At 44.1% G+C, this 25,243-nt stretch overlaps 1 protein-coding gene across 1 annotated transcript in view; it reads right to left on the bottom strand.

Moving 5' to 3' along the window:
• Positions 1-253: 253 nt before the first annotated feature.
• Positions 254-25,243, bottom strand: part of RNF181 (ring finger protein 181) — a 28,942-nt gene continuing 3,952 nt past the window's right edge. The window contains exons 3-6 of the mRNA XM_083184644.1: positions 6,704-6,837; positions 6,197-6,312; positions 6,014-6,088; positions 254-2,108 (exon numbers count right to left, since the gene is read on the bottom strand). Of these exons, the coding sequence (XP_083040770.1) occupies positions 2,049-2,108; positions 6,014-6,088; positions 6,197-6,312; positions 6,704-6,837 (385 nt within the window). The 3' untranslated portion in view covers positions 254-2,048. The remainder of the gene's footprint in view (positions 2,109-6,013; positions 6,089-6,196; positions 6,313-6,703; positions 6,838-25,243) is intronic.

Here is a 25,243-nt window from a genome sequence, read left to right as displayed (position 1 = left end):
CTTACATTCTGTTGTATATTTTATATCTTATATCTGGACTCTCTAATTGTTTAACCATGCCTTCGGTTATTGCTCAGCTAGTGTGCATACCTGTATACGTGGAAGAACCTGATTAATATATTGTAAGCTTGCGAGCAGGGCCCTTCTACCTCCATGTTGGTTTGTTTCTACCCAGTTTGTTTAATCACTATTGTTTCCAATTGTAAAGCGCAACAGAATATGCTGCGCTATATAAGAAACTGTAAACAAAAAATTACACCTTCATGTTTTAATGTCACTCCAGCCTCAGCATCTGTAAATAACTCACGTCAGACTCAACCCTCAGGCGTTACACCTTCATAACAAATTTCTTTATAAGATTGACATACCCAACTGCAAATCATGGGACTGATTTTGGAGTTGTGGGTAAATCACATTTTTTCCTCAACTACAGTATATTGGCATTTGCATGTGCAACTGTGGCGAAATCAGTTGTACCGATCGCCACCGCATCTAGGTTGCTGCTTATTGGGCATTACAAAGGGAAGTTCCCACACTGTGTGTGATCCAAGAGTATAGAGAAGGAATTGTGGGCAATGGAGAGGTGGGGTACACAGATCCATCTTATTTCAGATAGATCACTAGCACCAAGTATAAATGCACATTGATAGTGGTAGTGGCTGCATAGGGAGGGTGAGGCTGACTATGAATACAGGCAGGAATCAGCATTGATTTTCAAGCACAAAATGCCTAGAAGCTGAGCGAGATCCTGAATCAGGCCTTGTGAGCTTCAGTGTCGTGCCCTAGAGGAGACCCACACAGAGCTCTGTTCTTTGTATCTCCTATTTTACTATAGTAGATTGTTAGGGTGGACTTGTCTTCCTTCAGTAACCTAGAGCCCACTTTGCTCTCCTGGTTACAAAGGGCCTAATTCAGACCTAATCGCTGGACACATTTTATTTGCAAATGGACAAAACCATGCTGCACTGCAGGTGGGGCAGATGTAACATGTATAGAGAGTAAAGGTGCGTACACACAGGGGCGATTTTGTGCAAAATCGTGGGAAATATGGTCGCTGAGCGACCATATTGCCCGCAATGGGAGTGTGCACCGGCGATATATCGCCGGGTGCGCGCTCCCATTTTTGCCCCTGTGGTGATCGCTGGTCGCAGGAACATGCTCCTGCAACCAGCTGATTACCACTGCCGGGCTTCCCCGGCAGTTTCTTTTTCATCAGCGACCATCTCTGGTCGCTGATGTAAAGTAGAAACTGAGCAATATATCTCCCCCGTGTGTACACAGCATTAGATTTGGGTAAGTTAGTTTGTTTATGTGCTGGGTAAGTACTTCTTTGTTTTTACGCTGCAATTTAGATTTGAAGTTTGAACACCTCCACCCCCAATCTAACTCTCTCTGCACGTTACATCTGCCCCACCTGGGGTGCAACATGGTTTTGTACCTTTGCAAACAAAATGTGCCTGCGGTCAGATCTGAATTAGGCCCAAAAGAAGTTTGTCCACATATTGACCACACATTAGTCGCGCAGGTGAATACTCGTTTTACAGTGGCCCATGATTTATTGCATAGTGAACCCCTCCACTCACATAACCTTAATTTATTGTTGTATATGATGTGAGTTGTAGAAGTTCTTTTGATATTTATACTTTTGCTAGTTTCTTGATTATATCAGGGCCACTTGATATAATCCAGGCATTCCCAACCACGGTCCAGGTTTGAGCACAGGTGACTTAATTAGTACCTGAGTGATTCTGATTAAACCATCTGTGCTGAAGCCTGGATATCACTAACACCTGCACTGTTGGTGTGCCTTGAGGACCGTGGTTGGGAATGCCTGATATAATCAAACTGATAACGAGAGAGACCATCTGTTATTATGAATAACAATCTATTTCACAATTAAAAAAACAACACGTTTTGACGAGTGCTGGAGCCCATAGTGCAGGATGGAGCGAGCGATGGAGCCCAGCAGCCCGTCCCGGCAGTGCATGAGCTCGGACCAGGTATAAAAATGTCTCATAGGATTAGACAGGGAGGAGGGAAGGCCTCCATCAAGTATACATTGCTCCATGCAGATTCTCCAGCCGGTGCTCCCTCTGCTGCCTTCGTGCCTGTAACCAAACCCACACACACAAAGAGGGTCATATAAATGCAGGAAGTGACTGGAGACCAAAAATATACTCTTACTTACGAAAGAGAAAATAAAATAGAGAAAATAAAATAAAAAAATTGAATAAATTAAAATGAAACAACATTTTGTCTAAATTAAAAAAAATGCAAAAACATAGATAATCTCACAGGTTCTCAAAGTCGGTCCTCTGAAACCCACACAGTGCATATTTTCCTGCTCTCCTCACAGAAACAAGTGAACTATTTATCTGGAAAACGTGAACTGTGTGGGGCCCTGAGGACCGAGTTTGAGAACCACTGGATTATCTGATTAATATAAAATTGGGTACATGTGTATTATCACGGCGCCCATCGCATCGCATACCTCTAATTAAGGTATGCGATGGACCCAATTTGAGGCTTTTCCCGGGCAGAGTGTACAATTTTAATATCGCGTTGCATCGCATGCCATTATAATGGCATGCGATGCGACGCGATTTCAATGTTAAATGCCCAGGCAGACCCGATTTTTAATTGTATCCCCACCCTGATGGGTAATAAGTATGTTAAATGTCCCCCCATTGTTAACGCCACCCCACTATCAACACCAACCCGAAGCGCGGCGAGCGCAGCGAGCCCGCGAGGGGCGGCAGTACGCATCCTCCGACCTATATAAAATCAACTCCACGCTGACGTGGATAGTGGGGGTATGAAAAGGTCGGAGGACGCGTACCGCCGCCCCTCGCGGGCTCGCCACGCTTCGGATTGCCGTTGATAGTGGGGTGGCGTTAACAATAGGGAAGCATTTAACATTGTCAGTACCCATCAGGGTGGGTGTACAATGTAAAATCAGGTCTGGGTGCGTGTACAATTTAAAATCGGGTATAATCGCGTCTCATCGCATGCTATCATATGGCATGCGATGCGACGCGATTTTTTGGTTGTACAATGGCATGCGATGGAAACGGGGGCGCCATGATAATACACAAGTACCTAAAATTGTACATTGAAGTGTTGCTAATGTAACGTGTGTGCCCGACATCGCTATCTGACTTCCTGTGTCTGGTCGTAGCGTGTTATTGGTTTGTCTTATAATCCCCACAAAGTGCAGTGCTGTAATGTTAACTTAAAAGAAAGTAATAATTCATAAATACAAAAAATGTCTTTACAATAAATCTTGTATATTGAAGAATATAAAGCTTGGGCATCAATTGCCAATGTTGTGTGTCTATAATTTAGGCACATGCATAGTGGTCACATTATTAGGTGCACCTTTCTAGTACTGGGTAAGACCCCCAAAAACCGCACAGTCTGAGTTCATGGTGGCATATATTCAGTGAGGTGCTAGAAACATTCCTTGGAGCTGGATCTTCGACATGTGGCACTCCAGCTGCTGTGCAACTACATATCTCACCACACCATACACAGTGTTTGCCTGACCGAATTACAAAATTGTGTCATGACATGCTGGGATGTGTGGTTCAGGAGAAAGAAGGAAAGACTCTTTTTTTGTCTGGTCACTCTTTAGCGGAGATTATGTAACATAATCTCTATTTTTAATGCATAGAATTGCGATGATGAATAGGACAGTACAAATGGCCAACTAATAAATGGGGAGTGTAGTTCCACAGCAGCTGGAGGGTCACATGTTGAATATCCCTGCTTTACAGTTCTGGCCCATGGTGACATCATGCAGTTGCTGGGATATAAGAGCTGTACAATGCAAACCTCTTCTCATTGCACCATATCCCAAATGTGTCCTACTGGATTGGGATCTGGTGAATGTTAATACTATTGGAGTATAATAAACGGTTTGCCATTTTTGTGTGCTTTGTGGCATTGTGCACTATGCTGCTGGAGGTACCCATTACTTGGGTAGACTACGGCCTTAAAGTGACACATGGTCAGCAACAGCACTCAGGTAAGCTCTGGGATGTAAACAATCCTTAATTTGTATAAAGTGGCCTGATGCGTACACGGTTGCGGCTAGTTCCTATTTTGTGAATGCAGTTTGGACCATGTGACCAAAGGAAAATACCATGTAGCATGCAGCACTGAGGTCATGGGTTTGATTCCCATCATGGTCCTAACTGTGTGGAGTTTGTATATTCTCCCCGTACTTGTGTGGGTTTCCTCCGGGTACTCCGGTTTCCTCCCACAATCAAAAAATATACTGATAGGTTAGTTGGCTCTGACAAATTGAACCCTAGAATGAATATGTGTGCATGTACATGTGGTAGGGAATATAGATTGTAAGCTCCACTGGGGCAGGGACTGATGTGAATGTTCAAATATTCTCTGTACAGCGCTGTAGAATATGTATGCGCTATATAAATAACTGTAAATAAATAATGTGGCAGCAGCAAGGTCGCTGCAAAACCAATTTTGTTATGCACACCACCACCGGTTTTTAGTGGGTGCCGGACGGCTCCCCGATAGTCGGGATTCCGACAGTCATTACTCCGAAGTCGAAATCCTGACTGCTCCCTCGTGGGGGTCCACGACCCCCATAGAGGGAGAATAAAATAAGCCCGCAAGGGGCTTCATTGCACTCCCCCCCGCTGTGCAGTCGAGATTCGGGATACGTCGGAGAAATGACTGTCGGAATCCCGACTGTCGGTGTGTCATACCACACCCGTTTTTAGTAACCAGGTTGTCAAGCGAAGCGAGCCTGCAAGCACTTTATGTGTCCTCTTAGCTACTTTCAGGCTCCCCCTGCCCTCCCAGCTGACTTGGTATATCCTGTCAGTTAAACATTTATTCAGGAGGATATATACACAATCTTGTGTGCACTACACCATAACACCACCAACCTAAATTGTTGGTGGCAGGATCGATCCTTATAGGGGAATTCGGTACTTGTGTATTTTGGCGGCGCCCATCGCATCGCATACCATAATGTATACGATGGTATGCGATGCGACGCGATATCGTACGATAGTGCACGATGGCATACAATTTTGAAATTGTTTCCCATTGTACATGGCATACAATGCCATACGATGCGATGCGATTAAACATTGTATAAGCACCCTAATGGGTGCTTATACAATGTTAAGCACCCAATTGGGTGCTTACAATGTTAAATGCACCCCCACGCCACCCCCCCACTATAAACGTGAACCCGAAGCGTGGCGAGCGCAGCGAGCCCGCTAGGGGCGGCGGTACGCGTCCTACGACCTTTTCATACCCCCACTATCCACGTCGGCGTGGAGTTGAGAATAGAATAGTGTGGCGAGCGCAGCGAGCCACCGAGCCCGAAGCGTGGCGAGCGCAGCGAGCCCCGCGAGGGGACGCGGATACCTGTGAAGCCCGCGAAGGGACGCGTTTACCTGTGAAGGTATCCGCGTCCGCTCGCCACGCTTCGGGCTCGCTGCGCTCGCCACACTATTCTATTCTCAACTCCACGCCGACGTGGATAGTGGGGGTATGAAAAGGTCGTAGGACGCGTACCGCTGCGCTCGCCACGCTTCGGGTTCACGTTTATAGTGGGGGGGTGGCGTGGGGGTGCATTTAACATTGTAAGCACCCATTTGGGTGCTCAAAAGCACCCTTTAGGGTGCTTATACGATTTTTGGTCGTATAGGGGGTCAAAATCGCGTCGCATCGCATCGTATGCCATCGGGTGCATGGCATGCGATGCGATCTGTCCGTCGTGCGACGGACATCGGGGGCGCCGTCAAAGTACCGGGAATTCAAATGCCGGCAGGATATGTGAAAATCCTAGCCACTGCAGTATTTTTCCTGCAGCCAAGGGGAGCAGCTATTCAATTAGGGGACAGAAAATGCTCTGCCCCCGTTAATTTTAGCAAAAACATCAGAACTTGTTCTAAGGAGAGACTAGTAAAGTAGAGGCTAATAAGGAGCATGGTGAGACTTTATCCACCCTCTAATCCCATCTTATTACCTTGTCCTGTTTGTATTCCTCATACTCTGGGCTGTCTGTGGGTAACTCATCTCTGCACAGGGGACATGAATTTGTCTGCAGATGAAGAGAAGTAAAGGTCAGGAATGTATGAATATACTTGGGGGAATTCAGCAAAACTGTCCTATAAGAAGCAATTAGGATGAAGAGAAAACAATATATTACCTTCCCAAGCCATGGCAGAATGCAGGCAGAATGGAAGAGGTGTTCACAGGGTAACTGCCGAACTGTTTCGCCCTCCTCAAACTCCAACAGACACACCGGGCATTTAAGCGCAGCATCTGCAAGCGACAGGTAGAATTCATAAGGATTCCCTTCCCATGTAACCTCCAATCAGTTATTCTGTAGTCGGCCCAATCATATTCATGAAAATTAAATTGGATGTCAATTGCTTCCATTATATCAGGGATGGGGAACCTTCGGCCCTCCAGCTGTTATTGAACTACACATCCCAGCATCCCCTGCTACAGTTTTGCTATTTGGCCATGCTAAACCTGTTTGCAGGGCATGCTGGGATGTGTAGTTCAACAACAGCTGGAGGGCCGAAGGTCCCCCATCCCTGCATTATATTAATACACTTCATTGCCATGCGTACTATTTCACCACAGAAAATGGCTGCCTCTACGTTGTGATGGCGACTGGCACACTTTGAATACTAGTTCTGCCTCTTACCTGCTTGCTTTGCTGTCACGGTAACCTTTGGCAAGTTTTCAACCACTTTTTTGGATGCTGGGGGTGGAAGCCTCTGGTCCCAATCTGTGAATTCCATAGCTCCAAGATCTATATCCATCCCGCCGAGGAGACTCCTAGGCAGAGATAAATATTTTAAAGCCAGATGTAATACAATGCCATGCAAGCTGTTCCGTTGTGTACGCGGATCCTGTAACATTTACTGGTATACTGGCAGACATATCCCTATCACTCAAAAGCCAATCTGTATACTTATTTCATGATATTTAAGTTTTAATTTTGGGCTTGGCATGGCCGCCTATTTTAGTCACCAGGTCTACATGCTGCCGACATGATTCCGAGTTCTCTCCCACCTTGAAGCTCCTGAATATATAAATTAGAGATGGACAGAATGATTTCGGCAATACTAACATACAGCAAAACGGCAGAGGTTTGTCACAGTTGTTCAGATTCTCCACATTGGATTCTCCACTGATTCCACTGGAGAATCTAGACAATCAGACTTCAGTGAACTTATGGTGTGTATGGTGCGATCAGATCGCATCGCACAGCGTGCATGCTATCTGCATACAACTTTGACTATATATAGTGCAGATCTGCACTATATAGTCAATGCAGCCAAGACTTTCTGCTTGCGATATGTGAACGCACATCGGGATCGCAAAGGGTAAAAAAAAAAACCATGCGATCCAGATGAGATTTTGACTATATTGTCAAAATCTCATGCTGATTGTACCCATGTGTACACAGCATTAAAGTAGCCAATCAGCAAGCATCAACAAATGTCACATGTCTCATTCCACCTGGATGTGTTCCGTGGCTATTAGCAGCCATGTTTACTTGTGACCCCTGGCATTTCCTGATTAGTAAATTCAACGGATTTGGATCCTCCTGAGCTGACTGATATACTGTAGTACAAAGTACGAGGTAGTATGAGGGGTTTTCCACCTTCTAATGACTGGTACGTGTCATCCTGCAACTTTTGATACCTTTTAAGCTTTTTCTTTCATCTCTCATTTCCAGTGATGTATTGAGGAAGGAAGGACCTCAAGTGATGGCATATTTTAACAATGATGCATTATGGTTTATCGTAAGATTTACAGCAAGTAGTTAAGAGAAGGGAAGTGGCTTAGGGAAAAAAAAAAAAAAAAGACTTCAAATAATGATTTTACCTAGGAAATGGAAAGAGTTGGCTCGTCACTGAAGGCAAAAGTGCAAGTGTAAGCAAGTGCTTTCCCCATGACAGCAAGGTTATCTGGGATACTTTCAGATCTGATATGCTCCATTCTAAACACATACACGAACATAGCTATTTGTCTAGTAACAACCTATAAATCATACTTGGCAGTACAGCAACCTCCTTGTTTTCATGATAAAAATATGGCTACTTCAATTTAATTCATGGAAAAGTACCATGCCAAGGACTCCTCCCTGGCAGGTGGCCCCACCAAGGGCTCCTCCCCAGCAGGCGGCCCTGCTAAGGGCTCCTCCCTTGTAGGCAGCCTTGCTATAGTTTCCTCCCCGACATGCAGCCCTGCTATGGGTTCATCCTCGGCCAGCAGCCTTGCCAAGAACTCCTCCCTGCCTGGCAGCCCCGCAAACCGCTCCTCCCCCGCAGACAGCCTCTCTGAACGCTCCTCCCCGGCCAGCGCCCCGCTAACTGCTCCTCCCTGGCAGGCAGCCGTGCAAAATGCTCCTCCCGGGAAGGCAGCCCCGCTAACCCCTCCTCCCTTTTAGGTATCCTCGCTATAGGTTCCTCCCCGCTATGCAGCCCGGCTAGGGGGTTCTTCCCTGGCCTGCAGCCTCGCTAAGGGTTCTTCCTCTGCAAAGGGCTCCTAAGTTAAATAGTACTTGTTAGATTACATTTAAATAATTATATATTTCAAATATATATATATATATATATATATATATATATATATATATATATAGACAGACAGACAAGGGGCATAGGCACTCGCGGGACTTAAAGAAAATGATGCAACAAGTCAAGGCTTTGTTCTTGACTTGTTGCATCATTTTCTTTAAGTCCCGCGAGTGCCTATGCCCCTTGTCTGTCTACATGTCAGCTTGGATTTATCCCTGCTGAACTCAGTGCACCAGGGCACATTACAGCTGTATCTACCAGGGAGTGCCGACCCTCTTTCCAATATATATATATATATATATATATATATATATATATATATATATATATATATATATATGTCTAGTATCTGTTTGTGTGTTATATATATGGAGTCAGTAATAAACTATTGCATAAAGGAGGGGGAAAAAATCATCAAATAATAAACTTAAAAATAGAATGTTATTAACGTGAAGATTTATTAGATAATATAGAACTATACAGTTTCCCTGTCCGACACACAGACAGTTAAGTCACTTGTTAGTATTATATGAAGTATTAGTACTCCATGGGGTTATGAGTGGGTTTATTCGAGCAGTATATTCAGGGTAACATCACCAGTATTAGGAGCACTCCTCATGGATTAGTAAACTCACTTTGTATTAGAATTAGACTACCCGGCCTCTCTAAGGTCTCATCCATGCCAGGCTGAATCTAACAGGTCGCTATGGCCAACACTTTACACATTTGATAATCCACACTTTAGTAAGTGTAATCCTAAAGTCCCATACGCCCTAGACAATTTACACCGGGAGCGATAGCATTAATGTTATCGTCGGAGCACCCTGAGCGAACGATAGAACGCATAATCCTTGGAGGATATCATTAACCCCTTCAGTGCCGAGTGAATTTGTCATAATTGGTGTGAAAATTGCCAAGCAAACATTTTTTGTTCATCATAATGACCTATAATAACTATATCGTTCAGTAATGTCACCCGCCCCTCCACCCCCGCTGCCTCGTTGACAATATTGCCAACAATGAGCATAAAACACAGGTGATGACAGGAAGGCTGTAGATAGTGATGTGTGGGAGCGGCGCATCTTATCGATATTGAGCATAATGATAGTGTAAACTAGATTGCTGAGAAGGTCCAAAACAGGATCGCTTAGTGTGTAACTTGAGTAAACATTATAAAGCTGGATACACATTTATTCTTATCATGAACACTTGTGGTTTGTGTTCACACACAAAAGACCCAGCAGTTCAGCCTTCAGCTCATATGGACAAATCTCATTACGGAGGCCAGCATACGGTCACTCGCACAGAGTAATGTTCTGTAGGTTGCTATATTGATTTATGTGCATTTTAAATATGGTTTAGAGGAAGTAATATTCCACATACTTCTTATAATTGCATACAGATCACGGTCATAGAACAAAACATGCTTGGGATAGGCATATGAATATCCTTACGAAGAAATAAGGATCAAAAAGGGTTGCGATTACCTGAAGGATAAAAAGGGGCAGACTAGATGGGCCATATGGTTCTTATCTGCCGTCAAATTCTATGTTTCTATAGTATACACTGAATGGCACCCATATGAAGCACGTTTTCTATATCCATTTATCGTGTCAGGGCATTAGGGTTCCCCTAGTGTTTCACTACGCTTGCATACAGTACATCCAATGAAGAGCTCAATTCGTTTTCCCTCACACCTAAGCTGTCTGGCTAAATAGATTTATTTTGTAGTGGGAATAGTGGTGTCATTCAGTGGATGCGGGCTGCACCTGGGTGTCACCCTCTGAGGGGCGACACAGTACAGGCTAAATTGAGCTATGGGAATGATTATATGGAACTGTAATTTACATTGGTTCCTTTATATACTGTACAATAACTTGTCAGCTAGTGACCCTTAAACTGTGGGTTAAACAGATTTGACTGCATGCAAGTCCAGAGAATGTTTCTTACTAAACTGTTCCAAAGGACAAAGAATTATTTATTTAATAAAAATACAATCTTTTTAATTAGAATCCACCAGTGGGAAAATATGTGCCCTTGCTCCTGCTCCCCTGATTGTGCGCTGAGTTCTCATGCTGCCTCTGAGGTCGTCTTCGGCCGTCCAGTCATGTGAGCCAGCACAAAGCCGACATTGTGAATGACTGTGCTTTCCTGATGCTGTACGAGGGAGGAGGGCAGCAGGGAACAGGCCCATTCATGTGCGATCCTGCAGGGATACAATATGATGTGATTCCAGCACAAGACTGTTAGCATATCATGAGACCCGCTGCATCAGAGATACTTCAGCTAGGTCACCTTTATTTCAAATCTGCCTTCAAATGAAATAATGCCCTCAATGATCCCAAAGGACCTGAAGAAGAGTCTGCTGTGGATGATGTGATACAATTACAATATCTGCCGTGATACGGCCCCACCTTTGGTGCTGGGATTTTGCTGTTAACTGACTCTTGCTGTAAACAGTAAAGAGTCTGATTCTCCCTATGTAATGCATATCCACCCAGCCCACCCCTACACTGGCACATCATGACTACCTCAACGCACTGATAGGTGGACAGACCTCGGTGGCTGCATGACATCACACGCACCTGCTGTGACCCAAAACATGGTGGCCCAGCGCCTGCCTTGCAGCTAGGCTGCGCAGGCAGGGGACTACCACTAAAATGCGAGCATTTCCATTACTCTCAAGAATAATAGAACCGGTGATACTTGAATTTAAAAAGAAGGTCCCCTTTGGAAAAAAGGTTCCACTCACAGTTATGGGCTGTATCAATGTAATCAAAATGTCTATTCAACAGAAATAATATATATATATATATATATATATATATATATATATATATATATATATATATATATATATATATATATATATATATATATATATATATATATATATATATATATATATATATATACTTACTCCCAAAAGGGAAAACAGCGCTCACCAGACTTCTGTCACTCAGGTTCATCAGCGTCGACGTCCAGTTTAATTGTTCAAAGGAAATAGCCTGCCGACGTTTCGGTCTATGAGGACCTTTATCAAGGCAGCAAAGTGTGCAATGAATACAGCAGTGGTCAAAGTATAGGGTATATACTTTGACCACTGCTGTATTCATTGCACACTTTGCTGCCTTGATAAAGGTCCTCATGGACCGAAACGTCGGCAGGCTATTTCCTTTGAACAATTAAACTGGACATTGACGCTGATGAACCTAAAGGTCCATACACACTGGGCGACTATGCCCAGCGCGTATGGACAGTGATGACCTCTGTCATCGCTGTGGGGAAAGCCGCTCAGTGCATACACACTGAGCGTATTTCCCCCTGCCCTGCGCTGACGGAGGGTGGGGGGAGACGGCGTTGCCTGGTGGAGCGCTATGCAAAGCCGTCCTGAAAGCCGCTCATCTGCTGGTATAACCAGCAGATGAACGGCTTTCCCAGCGATGTCGCGGGAGCGCGCAGCAGCGCTCATCGCCAGGCCATACACCCTGAGCGGCTTTGAGCTGAAAGCCGCTCAAACCTGCTGTTTTGAGCGTCTTTCAGCTCAAAGTCGCGAAGTGTGTATGGGCCTTTAGTGACTAAAGTCTAGTGAGTGCTGTTTTCCCTTTTGGGAGTAAGTCTGTATCCATATAGTAATGTATGTACACTACTATTTATACGGCACCTCAGCGGCTACCTAACATCAGAGGGTGAGTGCAGGTCTTGAAGTTCATGGGGACAGAAACGGGATGTCACTGTGTGGTGCACCCAAAGAATACGTATTAAAATGTAACCTTTATTTAATTAGATAGATAAAATGTTTCGAAAATATAACAGACACAAGACATTAAACACATAACATGTAGTAAAAATGGATATCTTTATCCATGCGACGTGGGACCCCCGTTCCCTTACTAGTAATGTATTCACTTTCAATTAGTGTTCTGAGAAACTGTCTTTTAAATAAGCTTTATTAGGTACGGTATATTAGGGAATAAGTCTCTGTATAGTTAACTGTGTATGTGACACAGAGTACAGATAGTAGCGGCTAGAGCGCAATCATATATGCGGCATAGGAGCACAATACACAGGACACACGGACCTAAAAAAAAAAATTAAATAATAATATATATATATATATATTTTTTTTTTATATTAATTAAGCTAGACAGATCAGAAATGCATTCAATGGGTAAGGGGACAAGGTCCTGACAAAGCTAGTGGCGAAGCGTACGCCGACCGTAGCCACGAAGGTACGGTCGGCGTACGCTTCGCCACTAGCTTTGTCAGGACCTTGTCCCCTTACCCATTGAATGCATTTCTGATCTGTCTAGCTTAATTAATATAAAATATATATATATATATATATATATATATTATTATTATTATTATTATTATTTAAATTTTTATTTTTTTTGGTCCGTGTGTCTTAAATAGCACCAGAGTCAGCGAGGGAAGCGCAGTGCGTGACGCGTAGCACTGCGACCCCCTGACTTCTGAGGCATTAACCGTCCGCAAGGCACAATCGTGATCGAGCATTGTGCTCCTATGCCGCATTTATGATTGCGCTCTAGCCGCTACTATCTGTACTCTGTGTCACATACACAGTTAACTATACGGAGACTTATTCCCTAATATACCGTACCTAATAAAGCTTATTTAAAAGACAGTTTCTCAGAACACTAATTGAAAGTGAATACATTACTAGTAAGGGAACGGGGGTCCCACGTCGCATGGATAAAGATATCCATTTTTACTACATGTTATGTGTTTAACCCCTTCCTGACAGAGCCAGTTTTTGCGTTCCTGACAGAGCCCTTTTTTTCAAATCTGACATGTCTCACTTAAGTGGGGATAACTTTTTTTTGCTTTTACTTATCCCAGTGATTTTGAGATTGTTTTTTCGTGACACATTGTACTTCAAATTAGTGGTAAATTTGGGTCGATACAGTCTGTGTTTTTTTGTGAAAAATACCAAAATATCGTGAAAAAATGGAAAATTTAGCGATTTGCAAAATGTTAAATTTTCTGCTTGTGAGACAAATAATCTTACCACTCAAAATAGTGAATAACTAACATAGACCATATGTCTACTTTATGTTGACATCATTATTTCAACTTCCTTTTAATTTTTTGGGACACTAGGAGGCTTACAATATGAATAGCAAATTCTCAAATTTTCAAGAAAATTTCAAACACTGATTTTTTTAGGGACCAGTTCAGTTCTGATGTGACTTTGAGGGACTTGTATGTGAGACACCCCCATAAATGATGCCATTTCAAAAACTGCACCCCTCACAGTATTCAAAACAGCATTTTGGAAGTTTGTTAACCCTTTAGGTGTTTCACAGGAATTAAAACAAAGTGTAGGTGAAATTTCAAAATTTCTTTTTTTTTGCAGATTTGCAATTTTAATACATTTTTCTAAGGAACACAGTACATTTTACTAGAGAAATGTGACTGAAAATTGATTCCCCCAATTCTTTTGTTTTCATAAATATCCTATATGTGGCCCTAGTGTGCACGGTGACCAAACCACAGGCTTCATAATAGAAGGAGCACCTACTTGATTTTGGAGCCTCCTTTTTATGAGATTATTTTTTAGGCACCATGTAGGTTTCTAGGCACCATAAGATGCTAAAAGTTAGGAACCCCCCCACAAGTGACCCCATTTTGCAAACTACACCCCTCAGGGAATTCATCTAGGGGTATAGTGTACATTTCAAACCCCCAGGGGTTTCACCAATTGTGGTACAACTGGGCAGTGAAAATGAAAAATTATTTTTTTTACACAAAAATACAGTTCTGGCTCCAAATTTGTCATTTTCAGAAGGTATGAAGGAGACAAAGCACCCCAAAATCTGTGCCCCAATTTCTCCCGAGTACGGCAATGCCTCACATGTGACCAAAAAATACCAGTTGGGTGCATGGCAGGACTCAGAAGGGAAGGAGTGATTTTTGGATTTTGCAGCACAGATTCTGGTGGAATGAATGGTGGGTGCTATGTTGCACCAATACAGTGGAACCCCCCCACAAGTCACCCCATTTTGCAAAGTACACCCCTCAGGGAATTCATCTAGGGGTATAGTGTACATTTCAAACCCCCAGGGGTTTCACCAATTTTGATACAAGTGGGCAGTGAAAATGAAAAATTACATTTTTTTACACAAAAATGCAGTTCTGGCTCAAAATTTTTCATTTTCAGAAGGTATGAAGGAGAAAAAGCACCCCAAAATATGTGCCCCAATTTCTCCCGAGTACGGAAATGCCTCACATGTGACCAAAAAATACCATTTGGGTGCATGGCAGGACTCAGAACGGAAGGAGTGATTTTTGGATTTTGCGGCTCAGATTCTGGTGGAATTTTGGTGGGTGCTATGTCGCATTAGCAAGACCCCCCAAGCACCAATACAGTGGAACCCCCCCACAAGTCACCCCATTTTGAAAACTACACCCCTCAGGGAATTCATCTAGGGGTATAGTGTACATTTCAAACCCCCAGGGGTTTCACCAATTTTGATACAAGTGGGCAGTGAAAATGAAAAATTACATTTTTTTACACAAAAATGCAGTTCTGGCTCAAAATTTTTCATTTTCAGAAGGTATGAAGGAGAAAAAGCACCCCAAAATCTGTGCCCCAATTTCTCCCGAGTACGGAAATGCCTCACATGTGACCAAAAAATACCAGTTGGGTGCATGGCAGGACTCAGAACGGAAGGAGTGATTTTTGGATTTTGCAGCACAGATTTTGGTGGAATGAATGGTGGGTGCTATGTTGCACCAATACAGTGGAACCCCCCCACAAGTCACCCCATTTTGCAAAGTACACCCCTCAGGGAATTCATCTAGGGGTATAGTGTACATTTCAAACCCCCAGGGGTTTCACCAATTTTGATACAAGTGGGCAGTGAAAATGAAAAATTACATTTTTTTATACAAAAATGCAGTTCTGGCTCAAAATTTTTCATTTTCAGAAGGTATGAAGGAGACAAAGCACCCCAAAATCTGTGCCCCAATTTCTCCCGAGTACGGCAATGCCTCACATGTGACCAAAAAATACCAATTGGGTGCATGGCAGGACTCAGAAGGGAAGGAGTGATTTTTGGATTTTGCAGCTCAGATTCTGGTGGAATTTTGGTGGGTGCTATGTCGCATTAGCAAGACCCCCCAAGCACCAATACAGTGGAACCCCCCCACAAGTCACCCCATTTTGCAAACTACACCCCTCAGGGAATTCATCTAGGGGTATAGTGTACATTTCAAACCCCCAGGGGTTTCACCAATTTTGATACAAGTGGGCAGTGAACATGAAAAATTACATTTTTTACACAAAAATGCAGTTCTGGCTCAAAATTTTTCATTTTCAGAAGGTATGAAGGAGAAAAAGCACCCCAAAATCTGTGCCCCAATTTCTCCCGAGTACGGCAATGCCTCACATGTGACCAAAAAATACCAGTTGGGTGCATGGCAGGACTCAAAAGGGAAGGAGTGATTTTTGGATTTTGCAGCTCAGATTCTGGTGGAATTTTGGTGGGTGCTATGTCGCATTAGCAAGACCCCCCAAGCACCAATACAGTGGAACCCCCCCACAAGTGACCCCATTTTGCAAACTACACCCCTCAGGGAATTCATCTAGGGGTATAGTGTACATTTCAAACCCCCAGGGGTTTCACCAATTTTGATACAAGTGGGCAGTGAACATGAAAAATTACATTTTTTACACAAAAATGCAGTTCTGGCTCAAAATTTTTCATTTTCAGAAGGTATGAAGGAGAAAAAGCACCCCAAAATCTGTGCCCCAATTTCTCCCGAGTACGGCAATGCCTCACATGTGACCAAAAAATACCAGTTGGGTGCATGGCAGGACTCAGAAGGGAAGGAGTGATTTTTGGATTTTGCAGCACAGATTCTGGTGGAATGAATGGTGGGTGCTATGTTGCACCAATACAGTGGAACCCCCCCACAAGTCACCCCATTTTGCAAACTACACCCCTCAGGGAATTCATCTAGGGGTATAGTGTACATTTCAAACCCCCAGGGGTTTCACCAATTTTGATACAAGTGGGCAGTGAAAATGAAAAATTACATTTTTTTACACAAAAATGCAGTTCTGGCTCAAAATTTTTCATTTTCAGAAGGAATGAAGGAGACAAAGCACCCCAAAATCTGTGCCCCAATTTCTCCCGAGTACGGCAATGCCTCATGTGTGACCAAAAAGTGGCAGGACTCAGAAGGGAAGGAGTGATATTTGGATTTTGCAGCACAAATTCTGGTGGAATGATGGTGGGTGCTATGTCGCATTAGCAAGACCCCCAAAGCACCAATACAGTGGAACCCCCCCACAAGTGACCCCATTTTGCAAACTACACCCCTCAGGGAATTCATCTAGGGGTATAGTGTACATTTCAAACCCCCAGGGGTTTCACCAATTTTGATAAAACTGGGCAGTGAACATGAAAAATTACATTTTTTTACACAAAAATGCAGTTCTGGCTCAAAATTTTTCATTTTCACAAGGAATGAAGGAGACAAAGCACCCCAAAATCTGTGCCCCAATTTCTCCCGAGTACGGCAATGCCTCACATGTGACCAAAAAATACCAGTTGGGTGCATGGCAGGACTCAGAAGGGAAGGAGTGATTTTTGGATTTTGCGGCTCAGATTCTGGTGGAATGAATGGTGGGTGCTATGTGGCATTAGCAAGACCCCCGAAGCACGGTGAAATTATGAACCTAATATTCCATAGATGTGTGGTATATTTTAAAACACTCCTTTATACATAGGCCGGGTTTGTCGGGGCAAGTGTCACACTGGAAAATAGTTTGCTTTCTTATTCCCTTTTTATAGCAAACTTTGCACCTTTTTTGTGTCCTGCCCTTTTTTCCAGTGGAGGGGATTTCATCAGGAAAATGCTGCCCTGGTACAATACGGGGGCCAGTACTAGAAGTACTGGGGCCCTCTGCCTGCTGGTTCCCAAATATTAGGCCCTTTATGACTTCCTCTTGAAAGTGCATAAATGTCCCCCTCTGGCCGGTAGAACGGAATAGCACGTAAGCGTTATACAGTGCCATCTGGATGATATACACGGCCACCTTCTTGTACCAGATTTTTGTTTTCCGCAGGGCACTGTACGGCTTCAGTACCTGATCTGAAAGATCCACTCCGCCCATGTACCTATTGTAATCCAGGATACAATTAGGTTTGGAGGTGTGGGTACTGGTACCTCGTACAGGGACGGAGGTGGTACTGTCTCCGTGAATTGTTGTCAGTATAAGGACATCCCTCTTGTCCTTATATTTGACCAACAACATATTTTCGTTGCATATTCCCCTGCTTTCACCCCTTCTCATTACTTGGGCAATGTGCGTTTTTGGGAGGCCTCTTTGGTTCTTGCGCACAGTACCGCAAGCTGCTGTACCTCTTGAACCAAGGGCCTTAAACAGGGGGATGCTAGTGTAAAAGTTATCCACATAGAGGTGATAACCTTTATCCAGGAAGGGGTGCACTAAATCCCAGACAATTTTCCCACTAACACCTACGAGGGAGGGGGGGCATTCTGGCGGTTGAATTCTTGAATCCTTCCCTTCATAAACCCTAAACCTGTGGGTGTACCCTGAGGTGCTTTCACACAGTTTATACATTTTTATGCCATACCTTGCCCTCTTACTGGGAAGGTACTGGCGGAATTTAACCCTTCCTTTAAAATGTATAAGGGACTCGTCGATACAAATAAATTTTTCAGGGATGTACACCTCTTCAAATTTGGCACTGAAATGATCAATGACCGGCCTGACTTTGAATAGCCGGTCAAAGGTGGGATCATCTCTGGGTGGGCACTGTGCATTATCGGTGTAATGTATAAATTTAAGAATTGTCTCAAATCGAGTCCGGGGCATGGCCATACGGTAAAATGGAGTACTGTACAGAACATCTGTACTCCAATATTGCCTAATTTCTGGCTTTTTTACTATGCCCATATGAAACACCAGACCCCAAAACGTCATCATCTCTACTGCATCTACAGGGGTCCACCTAGCAAATGATGACGTGGGGTTTTGAGCAATAAACTGCTGGGCATATAAATTAGTTTGGTCCACCATTAAATTTATAAAATCATCAGAGAAAAATAATTTGAAAAAGTCAATTTCTCTGAGACCTGTGGAATCAAATTGGATTCCTGGCATGGCCAAAAACTCAGGAACCTGGGGCTCAAAATTGTCTGGTGGTGGGGTCCATACTAGATCAATTATTGGGGGGGGAATCTCAGCTGATCTACGGGGGCGTCTTTGAGGGGGTCCCTCATCACCAGAGGAGGAAGAGGAGCTTAAGACGAATCCTTCAAATTCCCCGCTTGCATCACTGCCTGTGTCAGAGTCAGAGGCAAGCATGGCATATGCCTCCTCCACTGAATACATTCTCCTGGATGACTGGGAGGACATTTGGGAGGACATTTGGGAGGACATTTGGGATGCCATTTTTATTTTTGTGTTACTGGTAGTGAAATGTTTCAACACGTGTATAGTGTAGGGGGGGGTACAAACTTTATTTCAATCCGGGGGGTATGTAGTGTGTATGTGGTGCAGAAAAAAAAAAATACTTTATACCAATAAAAAAAAAAAAAATGAAGGGGTTAAAAATAAAAAATTGAAGGGGTTAAAAAAAAAAAAAAAAGGTCCTGCGCCAAAAATTGAGCACAGATGTTGGTCAGTAACGTCTGTCACTGAACAGCGCTCAAAGGCAACAGGAATCTGATCAAAAAAAAAAAAAAAATTGATCAACCCTGTGCCGAAAAAGCTGATCAGTGATGTACGTCACTGATCGGCGCACAGTGGCCACAGGACACCCACAAAATCAGTGTGTGTAAAAAAAAAATTAAAAAAAGACCCCACAGCACTCACAAAAAAAAAAAAAGGTGATCAGTGATGCGACACTGATTACCAGTGAGGGACAGCAGGTGCACAACCTTTGGTGCAACTGACAGTGCAACTGGCAGCAACTGACAGGTATATATATATAAAAAAAAAACCTCTGCGCCCCCAAAAAGTTGCTGATCAGCACAGATATACTGATCAGCACAAAAGGGGGGGTAGCAGACACAAAATATACACTCTCTATCACTCTCTGTCACTATCTCTCTCTATCTCTCTATCTCTCACTATCTCTCACTATCTATCACTCTAGGACACTGCAGCAGCAGCACTGACAGTTATATGTATAAAAAAAAAACTGCACCCCCAAAAAGGGGGGGTAGCAGACACAAAATATACACTCTCTATCACTCTCTGTCACTATCTCTCTCTATCTCTCTATCTCTCACTATCTATCACTCTATGACACTGCAGCAGCAGCACTGACAGTTATATATATAAAATAAAACCCCTGCACCCCCAAAAAGGGGGGGTAGCAGACACAAATCTCTCTATCTCTCTACCTCTCACTATCTATCACTATCTATCACTATCTATCACTGTATGACACTGCAGCAGCAGCACTGACAGTTATATATATATAGAAAACCCCTGCACCCCCAAAAAGGGGGGGTAGCAGACACAAAATATAGCTCTCTCTGTCACTATCTCTCTATCTCTCTCTATCTCTCTCTATCTCTCTCTCTCTATCTCTCTATCTCTCTATCACACTGCAGCAGCAGCAGGAAGTCTCAGGAAGTCAGATCCAGGAAGCGTCCAGCACGCTACAAGCAGTGATAAGGTGATCAGGTAAGGTATTTGCAAGGATCAGGTAAGTATTAGCAAGGATCAGGTCGGTATTCACGGCAGGCAGGCACGGTGACCGTTCTGCACGCTATTCCAGACCGGAATGGCGTCTGCAGCGCAGTCACCGTCAGTTTAAATGTCGCGCCTTGGCTGTGATTGGTCCGTGGGTCCCACGGACCAATCACAGCCTTGGGGGCAGGTGGGGTGAGGGTGGGGTGAGGTGTCATCGTCACCGATGACCCCCTCATGCCCCCTGACGCCCGGCGGTGATTGACACCTGTGTTACCGAGCGTCCGATTCGCTGGTAACACAGGAAAACGCTGTGAATGGCTGTTCACACTGAACAGCCAATCACAGCGATCGCCGACGGGGGGGCGACATCGCAGCCCCCCCTGGGCATGCAGGGACATGTCTGCTGTCAGGGACAGCAGACATCGTCCCTCTGTCACTGCGTCTCGAGACGCAGTGACAGTTTAAACTCATGACGTACATTTATGCCATGTGTCGGGAAGTACCTCCCGGCCATGACGTAAATGTACGTCAAATGTCGGGAAGGGGTTAATGTCTTGTGTCTGTTATATTTTCGCTACATTTTATCTATCTAATTAAATAAAGGTTACATTTTAATACGCATTCTTTGGGTGCACCACACAGTGACATCCCGTTTCTGTCCCCATGAACTTCTGCTCTAATCAGCTGTCCAGTGGTAGCACACCCTCCAGACTTTATTGAGTTGTACTCCCAATACATACATGAGGGGCCGATACTTATGACGAAAACTTACCTCCTGTGCGATTGACATACCCATTTCCCCCTTCTCCCCTTCTATTGTTCTATTAGTGCAGGTCTTGTGTTTTATAATATATATAGCTCTACTAGCTTTCGAAGCTTTGAGCAGGCTTATTATTATATGTATACACTTTTTAGAGAACAAAGGAAAAGAAAGCGGCCCTCTTCGGGCTTTTAAATAGACAAATATATTGCAATATAGTGCAAATGTACATCTTACGCCATTACAGCCATTAGCGTTTTACGGCTGCTCTGCCTTTTCTTCAGGACACAAGGCCGGTGTGCAGACGTGCCTACTGACTTACGGTGCAGGTGCACTTACTCTCTATACAGGGGGGTATCACACTTACTGAGGTGTTCGCACGGGTAGGGGAGGGAGGTCCAGACACCAGGCCGGAGCATGGGAATGCCCAGCATGTTATGGGCGGCCCCATAAAAGCCATTGGGACGGCTGGTGTTAAGCTGCTCTCTAAGTAACAAACGACGCTGCTTAGCGAGTGGTACTGAATCAGCCCCTATACGCTGCGCAAAACAAACGTGTTACTATAGAGATATATATATATATAATATATATTTGGCCCTTCCTTGTGCCGGGCAGCCTTCCCACATGCTAGCAACAGGAGCTGTCGTTTTGTGATTTCATGCTGAATCAGGCCTGTAATCCATCATCTAGTGTCATGGGCGTGTTTTGCACATGCAACTGATATCAGAAAAACAAAATATTACAATTGTTTGGTCCATTTCATGCCATTATAATGTCATTCTCAAACACCATTTTCATGGGAATGCCCATGAAACACTGGGTGTCCCAATGGGCGCCACCCATGTCTGCCTCCCCAACGCAACCTGTCCGCACTGCTGCGTGCAAACCTGTCGGCGAATAATACATTTGCTGCGGCTGCACATGCGCATAAAAGTTTATGCGCAGTTGCACAACATTGCCCCCCTGTTTGTACCAACCTGAATGAGGGCCAATGTGTATTCCAGGAATATGTTTCCCTCCTCCATGGTCTCCATACTGGCACTCCGCTAACACACCTACTGTGGCAGGTCTGGATCAACACAGTTATCATACTGTGGCCACATAGGACTTCTCTCCTCAGCACTTTGATCAGTGGTTCTCAACCTCGGTCCTCAGGACCCCCCAAAGTCCACATTTCCAGGTCACCCCTGCAGGTGCACTCATTACTCACTGACACATTTTAATAGATCCACAGGTGGATCTATCCACTTCACTTCGCTTGTGATTCTGTGTGGAGACCTGGAAAACGTGAACTGTCGGGCTGTCCTGAGGGCTGATGTTGAGAACCACTGCCTTAGGGAACCTCTCCACATACCACTAGCATGCCCTCTCCTCACTAAACCTGGTGCTTGTGTGTAGTAATATTATGAGAGCACTTCCTGGTATCTGGTGATGGGAAGGGAAACGCTGTGTGACAAGGGGTTGGGATCATTTGGTCTATTGCATTATGGTAGAAAGTCATTAGGTCGAATCCATTAGGTCGACATGCTAAAAGGTCGACATGATTCTAGGTCGACATGGGAAAAGGTCGACATGATTCTAGGTCAAAAGGTCATTAGTTCGACAGGTCATTAGTTCGACAAGGTCATTAGTTCGACATTGTCTATGTCGACATTCACAAGGTCGACATGGGGTTTTTCACTGTTTTTTTATCTGAATGTCAACACAGTCGACATGGACACAGTTTAAAGTGCACTGCATCCCCTCGCATCGCTCGCTGCGCTCGCTATGCGTCGGGCACGGTGCCTCGCTACGCTCGGCACACTATTTTATTCTCCCACCACGCCCTAGTGGATGGTAGGGCATGAAATACCGCCTGTCGGCACATGTTGGCTCAAAAAACAGTGAAAAACTCCATGTCGACCTTGTGAATGTCGACATAGACAATGTCGAACTAATGACCTTGTCGAACTAATGACCTGTCGAACTAATGACCTTTCGAACTAGAATCATGTCGACCTTTTCCCATGTCGACCTAGAGTCATGTCGACCTTTTAGCATGTCGACCTAATGGATTCGACCTAATGACTGTCGACCATAATGCAGTAGACCAAATGACCGCATCCCGTGACAAGTACATGCTGCTTGCTCTATAAACAGGAAATGTGGATAAAACATGGCTGGCAGTTCTGGCACAGATCCTCCCTGTAACAGAGGTTCTGCATGCTATTCTGGTCGATGGCAGACTTAAAAGAAAACAAACACACACACACACACAGGCAGAAAATACAAAAACTCCCTCCTGCTGCAAAAATTTCACAAAAAAGCACAAACCCTCACCCCAAAAATAACGCACACGCACACACATACACACACACACACACACACACACACAGAAAATGCAAAAAACTCCCCCCTGCTGCAAAAATGTCACAAAACAAAACACAAACCCTCACCCCAAAAATAACACACACACAGCCATAGTGTGAAAGGAAACATTAAAAATTATTTGTCTGCATAGAATACACCCTGATATAAGTTATGCAAGATATTCACTCTATTCCATACACCTGTCTAGTACTGGATAGTCCCTAAAACCCCCGGGATTCTGTGTGCCATGGATTCAGCACAGATACTGGTCCATGGTGACACAATGGCATCTCATCTGCACATGCTTGCGGTCAGTCTTCTCCACACCCAGAGTATACTCTATTACAGTGGTTCTCAACCACGGTCCTCGGGGACCCCCCAACAGTGCACATTTTCCAGGTCAGCTCACAGATACACAGGTGCACTAATTACTCACTGGCACATTTTAAAAGATCACAGGTGGAGCTAATTATTGCATCTGTGATTTTGTGAGGAGACCTGGAAAACATGCACTGTTGGGGGTCCCTGAGGACCGAGGTTGAGAGACACTGCTCTATTATATGGAAATCTAATGACTTGATGGACGATCGTCTTTTTTTCAACCTCTTCAACTAGGTTACTATGTTTCCCCCTTCCCAAACATGTGCATACACCAGGATCAAATATTACAATAAAAAATAAAAATGTGGAAGTATTTTCTTTGCTCTGCTCGCTCCCTGTGCACCATCCAGTCTCCCTGAACATGAACACAGGACATGTCCCGCAATAAGAAGTATACGTAGTGACTAATAACAAAGTGAGTCAGTAATGTATTATTACTTCTAAATGAATGCTTTAGAAGACCAAAGTCTAAATATACATCACCATAGTATATTTATGCTCCAAACAATGACTCTTATAATTGTACTATGTATTTTTGTATAAACTGATATCTGCTTCCTGATCTACTTCTCTTCTGGTTGATATAAATCGCACTCTGTGGGGTTTATTTATTAAGATGGGAGTTCTATTGCTATGGGCAACCAATCAGATTTGTGGTCAAGCCTCAAAAAGTTATAAAGTGGAAAATGATAAACAACCAGCTGGTTTCTTCATTCCTGGAAAGTAGTTTTGCGCGGTCGGATGCAGGATGGATTCCTCCAGATCAGCGAAAGGAGCTGTTATCCAATTTCTTTGCGCAGAAGGCGAGCAGAGAGCAATGTCTCGCACAGTGCACCATATTCCGGTGGTGTCAGCTTATGAGGCAGGACGCAAAAGCATCAAGGACTTGCCACGACACGGGCAGACGCACGTGGTCACCAACCCTGCCATGATTTTGGCTGTGGAGGATCTCATTCCCAAACGGTGCACCGTGCGAGACACTGATCAATGTACACCGCTTTCATCCTGCGATAAATTACCTGCTCTGAAGGAATCCATCATGCATCCGATCAACCAAAACTTTCCAGAACTGAAGATACTGAGGCAAAGCCGTTCACTACGCCATGCCATCTATCTGAAAACACAGTAACCCACTGTCATTAGATACAATGCAGCTACATCAAAAGTCTCCTTTTCATTTGGGCACACCTTATAATTCCTCTATGATGTTAAACATACAAAGGGCTGATGAGACACCAGTGGAGCCCTGGTCTCAGGGGGCAGTTTACTCCAGGTGCTATTTTTTCCCCTCAGAGCCCCTGTACATACAGCAGCAAATAATAGGGCAGATGTATTAAGCCTTAACAAGAGATAAATGCAAGGGTGATAAAGAGAGATAAACGCCCAGCCAATCACCTGCTAACTGCCATGTTACAGGCATGTGTTGGAAAAAGTCAGTTAGGAGGTGATTGGCTGGACATT

This window comes from Crinia signifera, chromosome 4, assembly GCF_055691185.1.
Source record: "Crinia signifera chromosome 4, ASM5569118v1, whole genome shotgun sequence".
Classification (NCBI taxonomy): domain Eukaryota; kingdom Metazoa; phylum Chordata; class Amphibia; order Anura; family Myobatrachidae; genus Crinia; species Crinia signifera.
The sequence above is the reverse complement of the archived record's forward strand: the minus strand, read 5'-3'. Positions and strand labels throughout refer to the sequence as shown.